This window comes from Microcebus murinus, chromosome 19 (assembly GCF_040939455.1).
Source record: "Microcebus murinus isolate Inina chromosome 19, M.murinus_Inina_mat1.0, whole genome shotgun sequence".
Lineage (NCBI taxonomy): Eukaryota > Metazoa > Chordata > Mammalia > Primates > Cheirogaleidae > Microcebus > Microcebus murinus.
In genome coordinates this window covers 22991480-23014679 of record NC_134122.1, presented here as the reverse complement: position 1 = coordinate 23014679, position 23200 = coordinate 22991480, and the positions used below count along the sequence as shown (strand labels likewise).

The 23200-nt window shown below is 50.4% G+C and overlaps 2 protein-coding genes across 17 annotated transcripts in view; one reads left to right on the top strand and one right to left on the bottom strand.

Annotated features, from left to right (window-relative positions):
• Positions 1-432: 432 nt before the first annotated feature.
• Positions 433-13019, bottom strand: BRAT1 (BRCA1 associated ATM activator 1). 2 transcript variants are annotated; one of them, XM_075995257.1, is made up of 14 exons: positions 12798-13019; positions 12010-12151; positions 8565-8719; positions 6001-6145; positions 5329-5614; positions 4836-4955; positions 3959-4050; positions 3567-3685; positions 3304-3490; positions 3018-3091; positions 2219-2321; positions 2009-2107; positions 1719-1894; positions 433-1345 (listed from the first exon to the last, which is right to left on the bottom strand). In XM_075995257.1, the coding sequence occupies exons 2-14, from the start codon at positions 12134-12136 to the stop codon at positions 650-652; spliced, it is 2379 nt and encodes a 792-aa protein (XP_075851372.1). In that variant the 5' UTR covers positions 12137-12151; positions 12798-13019; the 3' UTR covers positions 433-649. The 2 variants fall into 2 exon arrangements, with proteins under 2 accessions (XP_075851372.1, XP_012614716.2); XM_012759262.3 differs by having other exon boundaries at positions 5242-5614; positions 12798-13017.
• A 3081-nt stretch (positions 13020-16100) lies between these two features.
• Positions 16101-23200, top strand: part of IQCE (IQ motif containing E) — a 58855-nt gene continuing 51755 nt past the window's right edge. For 13 of the 15 annotated variants that reach the window (XM_012759243.3, XM_012759242.3, XM_075995247.1 and 10 more), the window contains exon 1: positions 16101-16277. In XM_012759243.3, coding sequence (XP_012614697.2) covers positions 16242-16277 — 36 coding nt within the window. In that variant the 5' untranslated portion in view covers positions 16101-16241. Of the gene's footprint in view, positions 16278-16627; positions 16718-23200 lie in introns of those variants that run through there. The other 2 variants (XM_075995248.1, XM_075995249.1) reach the window with 2 other exon arrangements.

Here is a 23200-nt window from a genome sequence, read left to right as displayed (position 1 = left end):
GAGATCAGAAAAATTAGTATTTTTTAAATGTCCATACTACCCAAAGTGATCTATAGGCTCGATGGAATTCCTATCAAAATCCCAAAGGCATTTCTCCCAGAAACAGAGAAACAACCCTAAAAACCACATGGAACTGCAGAAGGCCCCAAATAGCCAAAGCAATTTTGAAAACGAATGCAGTGGGAGGCATCACACCACCTAACCTCCAAACACATTACAAAGCCATGGCACAGCACCAGCACAAAAACAGACGCGCAGTCAGTGCCCTCAGCCAATGTATGGTCAACGAGTCTTTGCCTAGGGCGCCAAGGACACGCTATGGGAAAGGACAGTCTTTTCAGTAAATGTTGAGAGAACGGTTGGGCACATCCACGTGCAGAATGATGCTGGACCCTCGTCTTCTACCACATACAAAAATTAACTCCAAATGGATTAAAGACTTCATTGCCATTTATTTTGAGTAGAAAATAAGCCACTTCTTTAATAATACATCAAAATGTGGGATTTTTAAAAATCTAGCTTCTCTCCCAGTCCCGGCTTCCCTGGAGGGTCCGTCGCGCAGCCAGGCTGGGCTGGAGCCATCGGGAAAGCAGCGGCCCAGGGAAGGGTGAGGCGCAGCCTCCCTGCTGCGCGTCTCCACCGGGCTGCCTCAGTAGCAGTCGGCCTGGTTCTCCTGCAGGATGCCCACTGTGGCCAGCATGTCCCGCAGGAGGGACTGGGGGCTCTTCTCCACGTGGTCGCTGCCCTGGGCCAGTGTGCCCCGGAGGCCCTCCAGGTCTATGGATCTCAGCGTAGCCAGCATGGCCTCCGGCTCCAGGTCCCCCAGGGGCTGGCCCTGCTCACCCGCCTGCCACCTCTGCAGGGCAGCCTCCACAGAAGCTGAGTCTGGGCTGCCCCCCGCCTCCCACGGGCTGCCGTAGGGTGCAGTCTTGTCCCTCAGGAAGAGGAGGAGGTCACAGGACTTCTGGGCCACAGGTCGGTCACAGTCAAACAAGGCACGAAAGGCAAACTCGAAGAGCCGCACCCGGCAGAGAGCCCCCAGCACCTCAGTGAGGGGACTGGGTGGGGCTGCCTTGGGCAGGGTCACAGTGTAGGGACAGTGGGGGCCTGGCTGTCCCAGAGTCTGGCCCAGGAACACCAGCGCCAGCTCCAAACCCTGGGCCCGCACCTCCCAGTCCAGGTCCCGGCTCACCACCTGCAGCACTGTGGCCATAAACCGCTCTGTGTCCCGGGCCACGTCGGCGTGGCCACCCCTCAGCCACTCTGTGAAGACCTGCATGACAGCTCTCCGCGGGAAACCCTCCGAGTCTGCAGAGAGGATGTGCAGGAACTCTGGAAGCAGGCTCTGGGAATGGAGAGAGGGCAGGGAAGGTTGGTGGGGTTGAGGAGGGCAGGGCTGCCATGACAGGACTTTGGGAACAGCAGGGGACTGTCCCCGGCCACACAGTCTAGGGCCACACACTGCTCTGGCTCCTTCAAGCACCATGCCCGGGAGCTGGCCTCCAGCCCTGCGTGTGCTTGCTGTGCAACAGGGGTGACAACTAAGTGGCAGGCGTGTCAAGGTAACTAAAGCCGGAGGACGCAGGCGTGGACCCAGTACGGCGCCTGGATCCTTGGTGGTCACTCCTGGGCACTGGCTTGCCCCCGCCCCTGGCAGCCATGCAACTGCAAACAGTTTTCCCATGTGGGCTACTGGCAAGGAACCCACTGCCTCCTACCTGCTGCGCCTCTGGCTGCTCGGGGCTAGTGGGGGTGGCGTGCAAGCCCCGGCTGGAGAGCTCCCCCATGGCAGTCACTGCGCTGGCACGGACGTAGCTCTCGGGATCTTGCAGGAGCTGCTGGGTGAGCTCGGGCACCTCTGATTCGAGGAGCACGTGTCTGAAGTCGGCCTGCCCTGGGGGTCGAAGCAGCCACCCACAGCTGTGACTGAGCTGAGCCCCACAGCCTTCACCCTGAGTTCCCCGAGGGCAGCCTGGTTCGCCCGGTCCGCCCTCCGCCATGCACTCACCTCCCCAGTGCCTGCTCAGCTGGGTCAGGAACTCGAGGGCCGAGTCCCTCACCTCCCAGCAGGGGCTGCACAAGCGTTTCTGCAGCACAGGGAACAGCTCTGGGGCGGGAAGGGTGAGTCAGAGCGACCTCAAGTCACAATGCTGCTCACCCTGCTCGCCCTGCCCACCCAGCCCCCTGCTGCCCTCACCCCTGCGAGGGCTGGGGTTACCTGGAAGAAACAGCACCGCGTGTGGGCCGAGACCAGAGCAGCCGGGTGTCCTGGCTGAGCTCAGGAGCCACCTGAGGGTGGCCTGGAAGGCCTTCTTCAGAACCTGGGTGGGAGGGGCCGTGGGGCTATGAGGGGAGAAGGGGCGGCCGTCTACCTGCCTCCCCCAGCCTTCACCTGCCCTGCCTTGGGGACAGGAGTGTGGGGAGGCGGGAACACCGGGCTTCCTTCTCATCAGGCAGACGCAGACACAAGCGACAACACTAGCTTCCTACACTGTGTGAGAGGGAGGAGGAGACCCTAGCCAGCAGCCCCACCTCTGGGGTAACAGGATTTCTACCTCAAGACGTAACAAATCATCCAGGTCACCTTTATCCTTAAAACCCCAAGAAGCCTCCGGGCCCTTCCTCCAAATCCCTGCACTGTCCACGCAGCAGCGCACACTAGGTCTGTACCCAATTGTGGGGCTGTGGACAGGCAAGTGCACAACCAATGCCTTAAGAACCCAGAGCCCCAAGCACAGGCCCATCCTGGCTCCAAGTCACTTCTCACAGCAAGAATTCCCTGCGGGGAGGCTGGACTGCTTCCATCTCACGGAGGCCCCGCGAGGCCCCCACGCTCCTCCCCTCAGACGCCAGGCCCTGGGCCTGAACTGCGCAGCCGCCTGGCCCTGAAGCCCGCTCTGAGCAGTGACTCCTCAGCCAGTTTGAAGGTCCCATTCCTAGAAGCTCATGTGGGGGTAGGGGAGGTCCCACCACCTCTGCCTCCCTCCCCTCCTTGCACCCCATCCCTGTCCCTGTACCATGGGGCTGGAGTCGGGGCGCTCCAGGTATTCCAGGAGGATGGCAAACACCTGTGTCACCTGCTCCTGGGGGCCTGAGAGAGACGTGAATGGATCAACCATCCGACTCCCACCCGGAACCCCCAGTGCAGTAGGGAACATGTTTATCCCAGCCCAGGAAAGTAGGACAAGGCCCCGCAGCCAGCTAGGTGCCCCCACATCCCAAAGGAGAACCGCAGAGGAAACACAATTCTGTACAGCCAGGCCTGGGGCTCACCTAGCACCAAAGTTGGATAAACATACTCACCCATCCCCTGAGACAGTGTCCCCAGGAAATCAAGGGCCGCCCGCTGCACGCGGACGCAGCCTGCCAGGGTCCCACAGAGGCAGCCCCCCACACTGGAGGCAGGCACTGCCGAGCCGTCGCAGAGACGTAGTATTGTCACCACAGCCCTGAGCAGGGGCACCTGGGGCCAGGGCGAGGGGTGCTGGGGCTGAGAGGAGGGAGGGAGGGTCAGCAAGGCTGCAGTCCCTCTGGTCTAGACAAGGGACAGACAGGGCCACACACACCAGCGGCTGCAGCTCCTCCAGGTGGGCCAGGGTCCGGCACAGGAGGCCCACGCAGGACGACTTGGAGGACAGGAGAGCGTCTGCCACCACAGAGTCCTCCGAGGTCCCGTCCAGCAAGCCTGGAGGCCAAGCCAGGAGCAGCTCCCTTAGGGTGGGCACCTCTGCCTTGCCAGTGGTCACCACCCCACAGTCACTGCCCGCAGTGCAGAGCAGTGGCTCACCTGGGGGGATGGCCCACCCCCGGCCACCCTCACTGTTAGAGGGAGGCCTGGTGGGATCTAAGGCCGGGGTGGTGGGCTGGGTCCCCCCACTTTCCTTTCCCTGACCCCCAGAATCCACCCAGGAGCTCAGGCTCCATCCTCTCTCCCCAGTCCCATTCCTAAGCTGGGTACCTGGGAGCCCAGGGGCTTGAGTGGTGGCCTTCAGGACACAGGCCAGGGGCTGGAGAAGCACCCCAAAGGCCTGGGTCCTCAGTGCCTGTGGGCTGGGGAGGAAACAGCGTAAGATGAGCCGATGTGCTCCTGGCATCCCGGCTTGTCTGGGGCAGGTTGGCCAAAGCAGGGGATTAGGACATCCCTTTGAGAAACAGCGTGTGTGCAAGCCACTGGCCAGGGGACCCCATGCTATGGGGATGGGGGGAGGAACAAGGCCTGCAGGGCCCAGGTCTGGCGTCCTCAGGAGCAGCCACTAAAGGAGCCTCAGACGCTACTGCTGCTCAGCCAAGATGACATCCTCCCTCCGTCCTGGGGAGGACCCGCCCTCATGCTGGGCCCTGGGGTAGAGGCTATGCCAATAGCAGAGCCCCCTCCAGGGCCTGGTCCTCTGTCCCCTGTCCTCCCTCAGTCCATTCTCTCTCCCGAGCAGAGTGGGGCTCACACTACACTCCCCACCCCTCTGGAACTGTGACATGCCCTGCCCGTGACCGCAGGCTCTGTGGCTCCGTGGCCCCCAGACCTACCCTGGGGTGGGCACACTGGGAACTCCAGAGCCATCCACTGAGGCAGCTCGGAAGGGTCAGAGGGCAGCAGAGCCCTGTGTTTCATCTCTGGGGATCCCACGGAGCTTTTATTTTTTGAAACAATTCTTCTAGCACTGAGAAGTGCAGAAGCCACCAGCCTACATCCAGCCTGCCTGGTCCCCCCTGTGGCTGCCTCTGGTTGCTGGTGTTGGGTGCTGTCCCACAGCTCCCAGCCAGGAGGGCTGCACTCTTGACCTCTCTGCCTCCTCTGCTCCCTGCACCCCCAGCACAGAACCCCCCCCCCCTCATACCAGAGGTGCAGCTTCAGGACCCCCAGCGCCAGGGGCCCTGCCTGGGTGGGGCCCAGGCGGCTCAGGGCCTGAGCTGTCATCTCCCACGGGCCGAGGTCCGAAGAGCCGAGCACAGGAGAACTGCAGGGAACCCCAGAGAGAAAAAAAATCATTCCTCCGCCCCCCAAAGCCCACTCAAGGCCCAGCTGCGACTGCCTTGGCCTCTGGGGCTGGAGCACCAGCTCAAGACAGAGGCCTTCCCTGGTGTCCCCTCACTGAAGGCAGCATTCTTTGGCGGGTGCAAAGGGGATGGAATCTCTGTCCCTAGGTGCCAGTGAGATCCACCCAGGTGTCACACCACTCTGGGACATCCTGAGGAAAACACGTGCCCACCCCAGGCCCACCAGCTGCGTCCCGGGGACCTGACCGGGCCACACAGAGGAGCAGGTCCACAAGTGGGTGTGGGGCTGGGACGGGGTCTCTCTCCAGCAGACGGGCCACGAGGGGACTCAGCTGCTCCCAGAGGACTTCTGTCCACGGGCTCTGGCAGCGCCCAAAGGTGGTGGTCAGGACGTTGAGGGCCTGAGTGACCCTTGAGGTGTCTGTGGAGCATAAGGACTCTTCGATATGACCCACGATCTTCTGGGCACACGTGGGCCAGTCATCGCCCTGAGGGCAGGTGTGTCCCTCGGCCCTGCCTCCCATAGACAGAGCCAGGATGTGCACCAGGAGCTGACCAGCAGCTGAGGCCACAAACAGGCTGGCATCTCCCTGCAGGGAGAAGACGGTGTCAACAGCACCTGGGCAGGGGACAATGGAAGAGAGGAGGAGGCAGTCAGCAGAGTAGAGTAGGGGAACTTCATGGGCTTGCGCAAAGAGCCTGACTGGGGGCACTCACGAGGTCCCCAGATGCCCCTGCTCCAAAGCCAGAGGAGACCAGGACAGAAGTTCACGGAAGATGGACACCTCCTCCTAACGGGGCCTTACCCCAGGAAGCTCAGGATTCTCCCCAATTAGTTTCGAGGACTGACTCCCTGACAGCCCACCCCAGCTCCTCAGGCCTGACGTCCATTCACCACAACAGCCCTGAGACTCGACAGTCTTGTGGATGAGAAGACGAGGCTCAGCCCCGTGCAGGGACTCCAGGGGTCCTGTAGACGGGACAGGGTGGGGTGGGCACACTCACCGTGGTCTGCCAGGAAGTGCAGGGCGCTGGGGTGCTGAGCGAGGGAGCGCAAACCCTGGATCCAGCCACTGCGCACAGTGGGGACAGCCCAGACTGCTCGGCTTAGGGGTCCCGCTGCCCCAAAGAGCCCCGGCAGCAATTCCACCTGCCGGGGAGCAAGGAAGGCGGTGGGAACACGGACTGGGGCAGATCAGGGATGGCTTTCTACTTCTCAGGGCTGGTTGGGGCACTTTGGGGGGGCGCGTTTATACCAGCTGCCGATACAGAGACAAGGGCCCCCAGCAGCTGTGTTCCAGGAGGTGGCAGATGGCCCTCCAGTGCCGTCAGGTGGTTGGGGGAGCTTTGGGGAAAGAAAGAACTGATTCCAATAAAGGTCCATCACTCCTGCTACTGGCCACTTGAGAAATCCTGTCCCCAAAAAGGTATCACCAGCTCCACCTTCAAAGGCCTACCCCACTGTGACCTTCTGGGCTCAAGAACCCCCAACACTTCTCCTGAACTCCTGAGCTTGCGTTCGTGGCCCAGGGCACCCGCCCTCCTCTCCCAGGGCTCCACAATCGGCACGTGAGACCCAGTGCACCTGTGGGTCAGGCCTGCTCCCAGCATCTGCCACCCCCACACCCATTCCGACACTCCACGACCCAGCTCCTCTGCGAAGCTGATCCTCGGGCTGTGGATCCTCCCCACAGGATCCTCACCTGCTACAGACCTGCCTTGGCACAATCACACCCAAGTTCCCCACTAGGCGTCAACAGGGCAGGCGGAAAACCCTGGTTCTGACTTGCTGACTGGAGACCTTCACTGGCACAGGGAGTCCCCGAGCCTGGAGTCTGGACTCCAGAACTGTCATCAGGGCATGTACCTAGCCCAGCCAGGCCTCGGGCTTCCGTCCAGCCGCTGCCTACCCTCAGGGGACAGGAAACCCTTCACCCATGGCAGACGCCAGGAGAAGGGCCCTCAGAAAGGGAGACGCTGCTTCTAACTCGCTACGGCGGCACAGGGGCCACAGACCCGCCCTCTTGATGTTTTTCCCTAAATTCGACTCAAGCCCAGTGCCTGGCTCACCACTGCGCAGCGACCTCCATGCCCAGACCCCACTTGAGGATGGAGGTGCCCAACCTCAGCTGAGGGGGTCTGCTGGCAGTGGGAGCCCCTCCCCCGCCTTCGGCGACTGTGTGCACGCTTGCGCCCAGACACGGGCCCCTGCAGGCAGGCCTGGGAGGAGCGGCTGCAGTGAAGGGGTGGGTGGAAAGGGAGCACTGGGACAGAGGAGAGCAGCCTTTGGCCCTGCCACGGTCTGTGTCCCTCGTCCCTGCACAATAGGTGACCACCTCCCAGAGAAAGGAGGCCAGCGATGGCCATTCAGGCCTTGAAGCCACAGCCGGCCTCGGGAAGGAGCCAGAATACAGAGGAGACGGAGAAGCACCAGGAAGCACCCTGGGGACGGCTGAAGCTGGGAAAAGCCATTTGCTTGTGACTGAAAATTTGCTTTCAGAAATTGGTGTAACAGTTGGTGTAACAGGTCACCAGGCACCTGCACTCTCCAGGATCTAGGGTGAGCCTCGCCAGTTCTGTGGGACTCTCGTACTGCGCCTCCCTCCTTTCCTTATTCAGAAAATGGAGATAAAGACTTCTGACCTGCCCCTCGGCCAGGCCTCCTGAGATGACATGACAGTAGTGTTCCAAACTCTAAAGTGCTTTCTAAACTCCCAAGCCCCTGCGAATGGATGCATGATTACGGCTGAGGGCAGGAAGCACAAAGCCAGGCCCTAGGACACACTGCATTGCACAGAAGTACCCTAGGACGTCCTGTGAGGTCCGTCCCCCAGCAAGACGGTGCTTGGCTGGGCTCCCAGGCAGTTGCTGAACCAGGTGGCAGCCATGAATGGCCACCTAATGTCCCTCCCCACCACTGTCCTCTCCGGGTGACTCCAACACGGCACAGAGGACCAGAGGACATGGATGTGCCTTCACAAGAGTCTATGAGGTACCAAGAGAAGCAATCACTCTGGACTGGCAGGGGCCACAGGCGCTGGCATCAGGCATCACCTAACAAACCCAGGGGTGCCTGTTTGGAGGTTCTCAAGGTTTGAGACACATGGCTCTGGGGAGCCCCTCCAGCTCTCATGCCGTGCTGCCATGTAGAAATTCTCACTGGTCATTCACTCATTCACAGGGCTGACCAGTGCAGGCACTGGTCTGTGGTCTCATTTCAGCCTCACAACAACCCCACAAGACGGGTACATTCTTAACTCTGTCACAGGCAGAAACTGAGGCTCAGGAACTGGTCAGGCAAGATCTTACAGAGGGTCAGAACTGAGAGCCAATCCCGGTTCTGACTCATTCCAAAAAAACTCACTCTTTAACCCCAAGCTCATTCCTGGTGAATGTTTCAAAGGGGTTACGCACAGGAGTAAAAATTCTGTCCCACTGGTCAAGACACAGGGGTGAGGCAAGTCTCTGGAACTCAGGGACCGTGACAGCTACACACGCTTTACGTGTCTGCAGAAGGAGAAAGCTGCCCACCTGTCAGTGGGACACTGGGCAGGAAGACCCCAGCTCACCTGAAGGTACTGGAAGCAGTCTTCCTGTGCTGCAAATATCCCTGCGAGACGGAGTGAGAAGGAGAGGACCCCAGCACTAACGTCCTGCAGTGTCGGCACGTGGGACAGCAGCTCCAGCAAGCAGGGGTTCTCCTGGAGCAGCAAGAGACTGGACTCTGTGGAGACAGGCCCCACTGGGAAAGTGGTCACCAGGGACACAGCACTACACATGCCCCTAGAGAACCCTCTTCTCCTGGCAAGTCCCAGACCCATTTCTCTTAAGGTGTTAGATTTATGGTCCAACTGGGAAAGCACATTTACAATAAATGTAACAAACGACTCATAGCTTTAAATCAATACGGGGGGAAACTAGAAGGCCCATACCTCAACAGCAGGTAAAGGACAGAGATGAGAAATGCAAATGGTCAACAACTCTTAAAAAATGCCTGTCTCACTGATTATGAAAAAGAAATGTAAATTAAATCGAAAGACCAGTTTTACTTCTCAAATGGATACTTTTATACTTTTTCTTAAACAGACAGTGCTTCACACAAGGAATTGCAATGAATAGGCCTTCTTCTCTAGATCTGGCATCCTGAATTTCTATCTACACTCAGCCATGCTATTGTTCAAAAGTACCGATGGGGGAAAAAGACATGTTGAGGCAAAGGCCAGGAGAGTTTCCCAGAGAGAGGCTTTGTGGAAAGAGCTACTACAGGACACGGTTCAGAAAGAAGGAAAGTGAACACAGTGAGAAGATGCCAGGGGCAAGGGCCCAATCAGCACGTGGGTGGATCTAAATAAGCACTGTGTTCTAAAGCTAAAAATAAATCATCGCTGCAGGGTTTTTTCTTTTTTTTTTTTTTTTTTTGAGACAGAGTCTCACTTTGTTGCCCAGGCTAGAGTGAGTGTCGTGGCGTTAGCCTAGCTCACAGCAACCTCAAACTCCTGGGCTCGAGCGATCCTTCTGCCTCAGCCTCCCGAGTAGCTGGGACTACAGGCATGCGCCACCATGCCCGGCTAATTTTTTATATATATATCAGTTGGCCAATTAATTTCTTTCTATTTATAGTAGAGACGGGGTCTTGCTCTTGCTCAGGCTGGTTTTGAACTCCTGACCTTGAGCAATCCGCCCGTCTCGGCCTCCCAAGAGCTAGGATTACAGGCGTGAGCCACCGCGCCCGGCCCGCTGCAGGGTTTTGAAACAAGATAGAATTAAAAATACTAAACAACAATAATATGGAACGTTGTTGTGGTAGCCTGAATTTAAGGTGCTCTGAGAGCCTTAAGTTGTATGGATAGAGCACAGAGATTCTAATTAACTTCAGACTGAAAAAAAAAATCCAGATTGCATGTTAAAAATGTAAGGATAGCCACTAAAGAACATAAATGGAATATACAACTGCAAAACGAGAAAAAAGATTTTAAAAAAAAGCTTTATCAGCCCAATGGAATAAAAAGTAAGACATAGGAAATGTAAAAATGCAATAGAATATGGCAGGAGCAAGTTCAAATTTGACAGTAACCTCAGCAAGTGAAAGGGATCAAATTTATCTGTGAACACAAAGAGTTGCTCAGATTCAATTAAACACTAAAAGTGACCAATGTATTGTTTCTAAGAAGCAATACAGCATGACAGTCAGAAAGGCCAGGAGTAGGGGTAACAAGATACAGCAGGCAAATTCTAATTTTAAAAAAGCTAATGTAGCAACAGTAATATTAGACAAAATGGACTGTAAAGCGAAAAGCACAATTAGCGCAAAAAAACGTTACTGTACACTGATCAAAGAGACAAATTCTAGGAAGACATAATAGCCCTAAGTATGGGTGAACCTAACATAACCTCAGCATATGTAAAGCAAAAAAAGACAGCATTTCAAAGAAAAATTGTCGAATCCACAATCTTACTGTACAGTTTTTACACATCTCTCAGAAACAATTAAGCAAACAAATTAGCAAAAGCATAGCAGGTTCGAACAATGCAAGCTTGAACTAGGGAACAAGTATAGAAACTATTAATATATAATTTCCATCACATAGAAGACAGAATAAATGAGTAGAGGCTGGGAGGGAGGAGGAAATAGGGATTGACTACTGCTAATGGGTACCCGGTTTCTTCTGGGTGGACAAAAATATTCCGAAATTAGATTGTGCTGATGGTTGCACAGCCCCATAAATTTACTAAAAACTTCTGAACTGGTACACTTTCAATGGATGAATTGTATGGTATGTAAATTATATCTCAAAAAAGTCATTTAAAAATACTTTTTAAAGTTTGACCACAAACTAGGCCGTAACTGAAGACTTACAAATACCAAAAAATCAAAATCATATAGTGAAACCTATAGAACATTCACAAAAATTGCCCATGTACTAAAAGCCTGAACAGCTACAAAAGAATCAAAACACAGACTATATTTCCTAATTTTAATGAAATAAATTATAAATCAATGATAAAAAGCCTGAAAAACTCATACTTTGAAACTAAAGGGCAGATACTCTTTTAAATAACTGTGGCTGAAGAAAAAACCTCATAATGAAAACCATGAAATATTTAGACTGCATAGTAAAACTTGCAAGATGCAGCCTAAGTCATAATTTCAGAGAAGTGTGTAGTCTTACATGTATATATTAATATTAGAAAATAAGAAATAAATAGACATTCAACTCAAAAGAGTGAAAGAACAGGGTAAACTAAAGGAAGAAAGTAATGCACAGTAGAAATTAATGACATGGAATCCATCTTAAGGCAATTAACCGCCAAGAGAGCAAACATTTACAGGCAAGAATATTTATACCAGAAAAGCCATTATGACACCATTTGTAATAATGAAAATTTAGAAACATAAACATCTAGCTACAGCAGAGGGATCAATTACGGTCCATTCATACAGTGACTAACGTAGTCAAGAAAATTAAGGTGTTGCACAGAAAAGACATTCACTCTAATGGCAAGAGAGAAAACGCAAGACATCAAAATTGTATTTACAGTATGACCTCAGTCTTATCAGGAAAATACAGCTTTACGATGTGTTATGAAAAAGGGTGATTGTTTAATTTTCCTATAAAACAGGTGATGGTTTAATCTTCTTCTTCACTCTTTTTTGTTGTATACGTTTTAAAGACTGTGGGATTACTTTCAAATAATCAGGAAGAAAACAAATCTGATTTCTTAAATGCACGAGAACAATAAAATAAGTTTGTCTATGCCTTCTGCAACCACTCGCAAGAACTGAACGATAGGATACCCGAATGGTGGCTCGAACTCGCTAAGAATTTCAAGCTCAAACTCTCCTGCCCATTCCCTCAGGCTTCAGCTTGCCTTGCCAGCATCAGCCACAAAGATACCCAAGGGAGAGTTCATGCCCCTTCTCCAGGACAGAAGAGCCCTGGTGCCTTGTCCCTGGCTCTGTGTGCATCCTCCAGCCTCTGGACAAGCAGTAAACAGTAGCGCCAGCCCCCTTACCTGCTTCAGTTACCGTTTTAAACCAGTCCAGCAGCTTCTCCAAACAGGTGTCATCCGCCACCGGCTGCCTGGGGTCTGCCAGGACAGCACAGACGGCCGGGAGGAGCCGGGCGCATTCGTGGTCCATGATGAAGCCGGGTCCCTGCATAGGAAATGTGACAGCCAGTCCTCAAGCCGCTGCAGACCCCACGGCCCTAGTCACCAGCAGAGGTCCAAGCTGCCCAGACGGACGCAAAGCCTTGGTCGGGGTGGGGCAGGGGAGGGCCCTGGGCAAGCGGGCGTCCGGCTGGAAGGAGGCGAGAGCGTGGACGTCGGTGGGGAGGAGGACAGCACCGTGCTGACCCAGGCTGCAGGCAACCCAGCGAGGGGCACCTGTGGGCTCTGGGGTCAGCCGCGTGTGCAGGGAACGTCCGTCCCCGCACCGGCCCAGGGGCAGGCCGGGCTGCAAGTGTCTGCCCCTCCGGGTCAGTGGTGGCTGCACTGGACAACCGTGCAGCCAGCAGAGGCGTACGGAGGGGAAGGGCTGCAGTGTGCATCAGTGTCCGGCCGGGAGGAGACCGGGGTGGTCGGCGGCTCTGCCGGACTGGGGCGTCCGTCCGCCCGTCCCCGCGATTCCGAGTCAGTTTGGGCCGCGCGCGCCCGGCCCGAGGGTCCAAAAGGGGCGCCGGACGTGGCGGCCGCGGGCGGATGGGAACCCAGCCCCAAGCCCAGCGCACGCCCCGCCGCCGCGGCTCGGACTCGGCCAGCAAGCCCCCTTCACATCGCGCGCCCCACCGCGCGCCCCTCACCTGCGCGCGTCGTCTGTGCGTCCGCCGCAGGCCCCGCCCGCGCCGCAGGCTCCGCCTCCGGACTGTGCCACTTGCCGGCCCGGAGAGGGGACGGCGGGCGTGGGAAAGCGTGATGTCTCCCCTGGAGGCCGCTATGGAAGCCCAGAAGACCCCGGCTTGGAGAAGGCACTCAGGCTGAGAGGGGTTGGGCAACAAGCCGGCGCCAAAGCGGTCGCCCCGACATGTCACCCCAGCCAGGACGCTCGTGGTATATGCCCGAGCATCCGGTGGGCGGAGCGCCCCGGAGGCGGGGCTGTCTGCCAAGGGGCGGGGCTATTCCTGAGGGGCGAGGCCTCGCTGGGCGGGGCGCCACGCGTCTGGGCGGGCGGGAGCCGGGAAAGCGAGTAGCGGTCAGAGGGTTCTGGTCCGAGCGCCGGCGTCCTTGGGCATCTGGCTTCAGGGTCTCAAAACGGGCTCTCAAAGCCAGTGGATAAACAGGGCTCATGTTCCCAGAGCGTTAGTTTTACAGCAAGATTTTGGAGCCAACACCAGATGTATGTTAGGAAACGGCAGGCAGAATTCCTACAGCTGTGAAGATAAAAATGACACTTTGAAAAAACATTGACTTTGATGGGATCACTTTGAACAACCACATTCCCTAACCCTTGCGCCCTGTCCCCTTTAGAGCGACACAGGTGAGAGGTTTGAAATACATGGTATCTTCCCTGAGCTTGGATTCTGCACTGTAAAGTGAAATGCTAATGGGATACTCATATTCTCCGGATTGGGTAGTTGTGGAGGAAATAAAAGTTACAGGCTTGTAATCCCTGCACTCTGGGAGGCCGAGGCAGGTGGATCGCTCAAGGTCAGGGGTTCGAAACCAGCCTGAGCAGGAGTGAGACCCCCCCCCCAGTAAAATAGAAAGAAATTAATTGGCCAACTAAAAATATATAGAAAAAATTAGCCGGGCATGGTGGTGCATGCCTGTAGTCACAGCTACTTGGGAGGCTGAGGCCTAGGCTTTTGAGGTTGCCGTGAGCGAGGCTGATGCCACGGCACTCTAGCCTGGGCAACAGAGTAAGACTCAGTCTCAAAAAAAAAAAAAAAAAGAAAGAAAGAAAAAGAAATAAAAGTTACAAGAGCCCTGTGCTAAGTGCTTCACTTAATGTAAACTCATTAAATTTTACAGCGACTCAAGAACCTTACTAAGAAACAGAGGCAAAAAGAGACTAAACCCTAAGGTCTCACAGATAGTAGGGTGGCACAGCTTGGGTTTAAACCCAGGCAGTCTGGCTCCAGTTATGAATACTATCAATATATTATACAGTCCACAATTTATTACCTGAAACTTTAAGGGACAAGCATTTTTCAGAATTCACAATTTTTCAGATTTTAGAAATGGAGACATGACACATACACAATGAATATGAGATTACTATCCCAGCAGGGTCTGATGTAGCACCCCATAATTAAATGCATTAATAGTTGTACTCATTCATATAAACTCTAAGTGGGATAAACATTATAAATAGCCTCCGCTCAGAGATTTGCCTCCAAAAGAGTTGAGGTTAGGGCAGGTTTTTGCCACCAAACGAATTATGAAAGGTTTTCAGACTGTTTTGGAGTTCAGAATCACAAGTGAAGGAAGATATACATCTTTGTATTTAAATAAGAGAAGGGCAGTGAGTTTGCAAAGCCCAAGGGTGGGAGAGCAGCAAGAGGTACTTAGGAAGAGGTAGCAGAGATGGTAAAAGCCCTGGTATGTAGCATGTGGACCATGCCCTGGAAGCAAACAGAAATTTTTAAGGGTGTGAGTAGCCCAGTAAAATTTGCCTTGTAAAAACAACTCTGGTGACAACTGAGAAGAGTGTGGGGTTTCTTTCATCTTAGGATGCATCAGAGAAGGTCTAAACAAGGAACTAGAACTTGGGGAGCAACTGCTACCAGACAGGACCTGACAGCAGAAGAGTACCAAGGAGTGGGTTGGACAATTTCAGAACAAATACAATTGTATTATTTTAAATGCCATTCAAGTAATAGAACTAGCTGTAAAGTGTTGCACAGTAGCTTCAATTTTTTTGGTTGCTCACTATGTTCTAGGCACTGTGCTGAATTTTATTTCTGTTTGGTCCTTTGATATCAACAAAAGCCCTGAAACTCTTTCCATTTTGCAGACAAGGAGATGACAATGAAGCTACAAAACATGGGCTCCTAACCACTAAGTGGCTCAATCTCCCCAGCTCTAGGGCAATAGCCTTGAAACACCGATCAGCTCACCCCCTTGGCTGTACAGATGAGGAAACTGAGAGGAAAAGGCCCAGGGACACATGGTGGGGTTGGGGGACAGACCTGGAATAACCTGCCCAGCATTCTTTTCACCATACCACACTCCCCTGGTGTGTGGACCCATTCATTCGTTCATTCATGGCATAATAAACACAGCCACAGTGTACTCACTCTGGGACAGGCAACTGTTCTCAGCACTCTGCAGATCCGGACTCATTTGAGGCTCCCAGTGGCCCTTTTCTCCACTTTACATTGAGGAGACAGGTGCAGAGAAGTCATAGAACTTGCTGGACATCAAATACCTATTTATTGAGCACCTGCTGTGTACCAGACCCTGTTGCAGGTGATGAAGATACAGATACAGCCCGGGACAAAACATAGCTCCTGCCCTCAGAAAGCTTACACTCCTGACACAGGATGCTTTTGTGGATAGTAAATGTCAGGAAGCCAGAAAAATAAAGCAAAGGCTACGAGGCTGCTGTTTCAGACAGAGCAGATGGCCTTGGAGGCCTATGTGAAGAGAGAGCAAATCATACTTACTCATAATTTAAATTAATTTTGAAGCTGAATGTTCCTGAACAGCATTTTGAATACAATACAAGCTCTCCATTTTTTTCTTTTTTTATTGTCCTGTGACTGGGTCTGACTCTGAGAGCCCAAGATAGGAGATTAAGGAAGACAGTATTCTAAACGTCACCGTTCAGAAATAGTTGCCTGTGCTGTTGGACAAGCCATTTCTCTTTTGATGTTGACTTGATAAACAGGCATTGATTGCCTACTGTTTATTAATCACGCCTCCTACTCATCCTTCACGGCCCGCGGTGAAGCTCCTATGAGATCAGAGCGGGAGACGCACTTTGCAAACTGTTAAGCGCGGACTACCCCTTTCCCGGCATTCGCCCGCCCTTTCAGCTCAGCCCGGCACTCCGCCCCGGCAACTCCGGGAGCGCTCCTGGGCGGCCGGTTGGTGTACACGGTCTCTGCGCACGCGCACGGTCGTCCTGGCCCGCGCGGCGCTGTCTACATCCGGGGCCCCGCGGGTCGGCGGCGCGGTTACTATGGTAGCGGGGTCGCGGGCTGGTGCGCGAACAGGCCCGGAGGCTGCGGGCGGCCCTCGGAGCCCCACATCCCCGCCACCGAGCCCGCAGCTCTGAGGGGTGGCCGGGCAGCGCCGCCGCCATGTCGCTGGGCACAGGGGACCCGACCTCGGAGACGGTAAGGACGGGCGGACGGGCCTCCGCGCCGCCCCCTGCGCTCGCAGTGCCCGCTGGCCTGGCCGGCTGCGGGGTTAGAGGCGCGGTAGGGGGCTGTGACACTGGGCGGCTGCAAAGCCTCGGGCAAGTCCCGCCGCGCCGAGCGCCGGGACTCAGCGCGGTGGCCGGCCTGGGGCGTGAGGACGAGAGTGCATGGCCAGTTGCGGCCGAGTGACAGCTGCCATTATTGTTACCGCATAAGAGCGGACCTCAGGTCCCCGCCCCGCGGGCGGCCCGGCCGGACATCGGCCACCGCCTGGCCCGCGCCCCTAGCCCGCCTCTAGACGCCGCCCGCTCTTGCAGAGGCCGCCGCTTCCAGGAAGCCCTCCCGAACGCTGCGCTGTCGCCGCTCCTCGCCTGCGGGTCTGCAGCCTCGGCCCGCCGGGCGTCGGATCTCACTGTGTAAGTGCCTCCTGAAGGCTCAACTGAAGACACCCCAGAGGCCAAGGGCCACGCACCGGTCAGCGATCGGGGTGTCAGGAAGGAAGACCCAAACTTGGGGAACCCAGCCTGGTCAGAGAAGGCTTCCCAGAGGAGCCGATGCCCAACTTTACTCCCTAGGGTTTGGGTGAAGGGCTGTCCTTCATTCCTCTGCCAAGTATAAAGTTAACGCCCACTATGTGTTAGAAATACAAACGTGAATAAGCCGCATTCCAGTGCCTGGAGAACAAGCCGATGAGCAGTTAATTAAGATCATGTCAGAAAGTAAAAAGTACTGTGCAGAGGTGACGGAGGGGTTGGGGGCGCTGCTTTAGTTTGGGCACCAGGAACAGCCCTCTGAGGTGTTAACACTTGCCCTGGATCTCAAAGACAACGGTCTGGTAAAGATCTCAGAGCAGAGGGTGCTTCAGGTGCACAAGTCCTGGACTGGGAGGGTGGTGTGCTCCAGAGGCTGAAAGAAAGCACAAGGGGTTGGACAGGAGGGCAGAGGCTGCAAGGAGAGTGGATGCAGGCGAGCATGGGCCTGATTCTGGAGAGCCTTGCAAGCCACGCAAAGAGTTTGGATTTTATTGAGGGTACAGGGGAAGGCTTCGGAAGGTTCCACGCCAAGGGAGCTGTACTTGCTTTGCTTCTTTCTCACGGAGACGGCAGAGCTGCACTGAGCTCCTTCAGAGTAGGGTTTTGTGCCACTGGCCAACTTGGAACAGCTGAAATTTCCTACTTGTTCCTCGAGGTGCCAAGTCCTGTTGCATCTGGAGGGCCTGCATGTCTACATCAGCCCTCAGTTACTGCTCCTTCATCTTTAAAAACTGCTGATGCTGTGATTATAAAAATAATTCATGTCTAATGGATAAAAATTTGGAAAATTAGCCATAATCTGGCCATCTGCAGAAAATCACAATTAGCATTTTGTATATTTCCTTCTAATATTTTTCCAATGCATCTTTTTCCATACTTTTTAAAAAACTGAGATCATATTTATATTTTTTGTTTTATAACTTTTGCCATTTACTTTGTTGTTAGCATTTCCCATATCCACACATTTTCAAGAACATGATTTAAAAAATTCTAATTTATTATCCATTTCCCAGCTTTTACTTTTAGGTTTTCACTTTTTTTTTACTATTGGAAATAATGCTGCTGTATGGCTAGGCGTGGTGGCTCACACCTGTAATCCTAGCACTCTGGGAGGCTGAGGAGGGAGGATTGCTCAAGGTCAGGAGTTCGAGACCAACCTAAGCAAAAGCAAGACCCTATCTCTACTAAAAATAGAAAAAAATAGCTGGGCATAGTGGCGCATACCTGTAGTCCCAGCTACTTGGAAGGCTGAGACAGGAGGATCACCTGAGCCCAGGAGTTTGAGGTTGCAGTGAGCTATGATGATAGCACTGCACTCTAGCTGGGGTGACAAGAGTCTCCAAAATAATAATAATAATGCCATAAATATTCTTGTATATAATAAAAATTTCTTAAGCACCTCTTACATGTCAGGCCCTATACTATGCTCTGATAACACAAAAACAAGTTAAGATCTTGTACCTTGGTCTTGAGGAATTCAGTCTTATAGAAGAGAGTAGTACAAAGCTCTCTTGGCATTTAGGAGACTCTCAGGCTCTAGCTTGTGGATTTTCTTCTGAGCTTCGATCTATTTTCCTAAACCAGACAAGAACCTCTTGAGGGCAATGACTCTTGTCCAGTCCATCCGTTTCCCCAAGTCCCTAGGAATAGAGTTCGTCTGGGCTGGTTCTTGAACCTCTGAGAGCACCTACTGTGTGCCAGGGAGCTCACCAGCCATGGCTGTGAGCAGGCCCAGCTGACCACAGGGCAGAACCACAGGAGTGAAGTGGAAACTGCGTGATTGCTCATGAACCAACTTTTGTAAAGGGGTTGGTAGTTTCTAGAAGAAAAGAGCATTCATTGAGCATATACTATCTGTAAGGTTCAGTGTCACACACATTATTACTTGGACCCCCTACACTAGACCTCCTGCTCTTGACTCTACTCTAATATCACAATAATGTTACAAGGGAGCCCTTGTTCAGATTGGATGCTAACAGAATGCCAACCATCAGAGAAGGGATTTAGCAAAGGTCATAAACCATTTGGAGTTGAGACCAGATCTTTGGATTCCAAATCCATGCCTACCATCCCCCTTTATTTTAAACATCCTGTACTTTCTATTTCATAAAACTCCAGCACCTAGAATTTTCAGAATTCCAGGGATGAAACTGAGAAGATGTACTAAGGGACTAAGTAGGCAGAAGTGCTGGGTTTTATCCTCCTATGAAACTGTATAGCTGCTATAAGGAATTTTCCCTCTGAAGATTAAAAAGTATAGGAGACATTTTCCCGCTTCCATCTAAATGACATTGGGGTTCTCAGATTCATCCACATTCTTGTCTTCTATTTCATCCACGTATTTGTCTGATTAGAACTGGCTATTAGGAATGTCTAAACAGTCAGCAGAAAAGAATGAATAGGTTATGTCAGTATTGACTCATTCCGTATAGCTAGACATGTATCTTATTTAATTTTTCAGGTTTTTTCTTTGAACATAAAAACCTTTAATATGTTTGACATTATTTTGACATAAGATGAAAGGTAAGCATCCATCATTTTTTTCTAAGTGGCCAGTTGTCTAACTGCAAGTAGAGGATTAACTCATTTTTTAAAAATGTCTCTATTGAGATATAATTCACATACCATAAAATTTATTTACTTAAAGTATATCATTCAGTAGTTTTAGTATACTCATAGAGTATCTTTTCATGTGCTAATTTGTCATTTGTATATCTTCTTTGAAAAAAATATCTATTCAGATCCTTTGCCCATTTAAAAAATTGAGTTGTCTTTTTATTATTGAGTTATAAAAGTTCTTTATATATTCTGCATATCAGTCCATTACCAGATACATGATTTGCAAATAATTTCTCCCATTTTCTTTTTTCTTTTTTTAAGTGGACTAGTGTCATTTGTAACACAAAAGTTTCTATTATGATACAGTTTAATTCATCTATATTTTCTTTTATTGCATGTGCTTTCAGAGTCATGTCCAAGAAACCATTGCCTGATCCAATATCACAGAGATTTATATGTTTTCTTCTAAGAGTTTTATAGTTTTAGCTCTCACATTTAGGCCAATGGCCTATTTTGTGTTATTTGAGTTATTTTTTTGTATGTGATGTAGGGAAGCAGTTCAGCTTCTTTTGCATGTGGATATCCAGTTGTCCCAGCACAATTTATAGAAAAGACTGTTTTTTTCTTCCATTGAAGACTCTTAGCATCCTTTTAAAAAATCAGTTGACCATAAGTATAAGAATTTTATTTCTGGACTCTCACTATTATTGCTTTTATCTTATATGTCTATTTTTATGCCAATACCTCACTGCCTTGATTATTATAAATTTGTAACAAGTTTGAAATAGGAAAATATGAATTCTATAACTTTTCTTTTTTGAGATTTTTTGGCTATTCTGGGACTCTTACATTTCCATATGAATTTTATGAGCAGCTTGTCAATTTCTGGAAAAAAAACAACTGGAATTTTATAGGGATAATGTTGAATCTATAGATCAATTTAGGGAGTATTGCCCTCTTAACAAAATATTAATTCTAACAACCTGTGAACATGGGATAGCTTTCTATTTTTGTAGATCTTTAATTTCTTTCAATAGTGTTTTGTATTTTTCAGTGTAAAAGCTTACACTTCTTTTGTTAAATTTATTCTTAAGTATTTTATTCTTTATGATGTTATTATAAATGGAATTTTCTTAATTTCATTTTATATTGTTCATTGCTACTATATACAATAGTAATAGATTTTTACATGAAGCTCATATCCTGCAAACTTGCCAAACTCATTTATTGATTTTACTAATTTTTTAGTAGATTCCTTAGGATTTTCTATGTATAAGATCATGTTGTCTGTGAACAGAGATATTTTTACTTCTTTCTTTCCAATCTTGATGTCTTTTATTTATTTTTCTTATGTTAATGTCCTGACTAGAACCTCTAGTACAATTTGAATTAAAGTGATGAGAAAGGCCATCATTGCCTTGTTTCTAACATTAGGAGGAAAACAATCACTCTTTCTCCATCAAGTATGATGTTGCACCAGATTTTAGTAGATGCCATTTATTCAGTTGAGAAAATTTTCTTCATAGACTATTGAGTATTTTTATCACGAATGGGTTTAGGAGTCTGTCAGATGTATTTTCTATATCGTTTGAAACAATCATATGATTTTCGTTCTTTATTAATATGGTGTATTACATTGACTGATTTTTGTAAGTTAAATCAACCTTTCATTCTTGGGATAAATCCTACTGGGTCATGGCATATATATTCTTTTGGTGTAATTCTTTTTATATGTTGCCAGATTCCACTTACTACTATTTTATTGATGATTTTTGCATCTGTATTCATACAGAATATTGGTCTGTAGTGTTCTTTACTTGTGATGTCTCTTTGTCTGGTTTTGGTATCAGGGTAATACTGGCCTCATGGAATGAATTGGGAAGTGTTCTCTTCTTTTGTATTTTTTGGAAGAGTTTGTGAAGGTCTGGTGTTAATTTATCTTTAAATGTTTGATAGAACTTACCAGTAAGACCATGTGGTTTCCTTTGTCCAGGCACTAACTCATGCCCCTCTTTCCTCTCTCCTTCGGGTTACATGTACGTTTGTGCCCTTAATAGTGTCCCACATTTCTCTGAGTCTCTTTATTTTTCTTTATTCTTTTTTCTTTCTGTTCCTCAGATTGCAAATCTCTTTTGCTCAATCTTCAAACTCACTGATTCTTTCGTCAATTCAAATATGCTGTTAAGATAACTTCTAGTGAATTTTTCATTTTAGTTATACTTTTCAACTCCAGAATTTCCATTTGGTTCTCTTTCATAATGCCTATCTGTTAATAGTCTTTATTTGAAGACAACTTGTTGTCATTCCTTCCTTTTATTCTTTAGACATGGTCTCTTTTAGTTCTGTGAACATCTTTACAATGGTTGCTTTGAAGTCTTTGTTTGCTAAGTTCAACATCTGGGCCCCTTCAAAAGTAGTTCCCATTGCCTGCTTTTTTCCCTTGTCTATTGGTCACACTTTCCTGTTTCTTTGTATGTCTCATACTAGTTTTGGTTGAAACCAAGACGATAGATAATATGTCGTAGCAACTCTGGCTATTGATCCCTCCTGGATTTAATGTTGTTTGCTTGGTTCATCTATTTGATCTATTTGATCAGTGACTTGGCTGAACTGGCTTTGCAAAGGCTTTTTCCCTACATTGTGAAGCTGCTGATTGCCTGCTGTTTTTTTTGTTTGTTTGTTTTTTTGTTTTTTTTTGTTTTTTTCTTCTTTTTATCACTTAGCCTAGCTACCCAGGGGTCACTCTTGGGCTCTTGGGTCAGCATAAGCCACTAGTTAGTTGATCAGACGGTTGTGTTAAAGCCCCTTAGCCAATTAAACTTTTTGCTCTTTACTGCTGGATATATGTGTTGCTTGGAGGCTGCCATCACAATTCAGGAGTTTAAGTTTTTGCCCACAGTTCAGCCAGGGACTAGGAGCTTGGGTTTTCCCTCTTCAGTCTCTCTTGAGAAGGCATCCTTGGACATTACACCGTCTTTCAAATTTCCAGGGAGTATATATTTTATTTTTAATCCTGGCTTCTTAGGGGCTACTGTTGGGTTAGAGTAGTTGATTGTTAAGCCAGTTTGGGGTCGGAGGTTGTGCTAAAGCCCCTAGTACCAGAGGGGATTGCTACTTTTGGTTGATCTGTGCATGACCTGGGAATGTTTCTGAGTCTGCTCCACATCCTGCTCCTAAGTAGGTGCTTGCAGGCAGCCTCTCAGGAAGGCTCTTCTGGGCTCTGTCGACCTCCGATCGCTATGCCTGCTGGCTTTCTGCTGCAGCGGAGAAGCCACGCTCCCGTGCAACGGACTCTGTCCTTCTTACCAGGATTTTGTAAATGTCCTTGGGTGAATCTTTCTCTATTGATGTTGCCCCTTAGGTCAAATATCAAATTAATGATCGTTGAATAATTTTCTCTGTTAAATGGTTGTTTGTTGAGGTGAGAATTATCCAAGCTCCTCACCCCAGCATTCTGGAAGTCAGTCTCCTAGATTAATGCATTCCTCCACACTTACCATATACTAAAGTCCCAATTGTTTCCGGATCTCTTTCTGGACACCCTATGTCTTTTTTTCTCAGTGTTTTAATTAATTTATATATATTTTTTAATTGTTTAAAAAATCTGATAGGAAGGTGTGACTCAGAGGGCTTGTGTGGAGCCACCTTGCTAATCCAGGTCTTTCCAGACTCTCGCACAGCGGCCTGCCAGCTGGCCAGTGCCCCACAGGTCCCTGACACAGGATGAGTGACTTTAGTCTAGTATGGAAGTGTGTGGCAGCCCCAGATAGTACTTGAAGATGGTAGCATGGATTGGCCATGAATGGT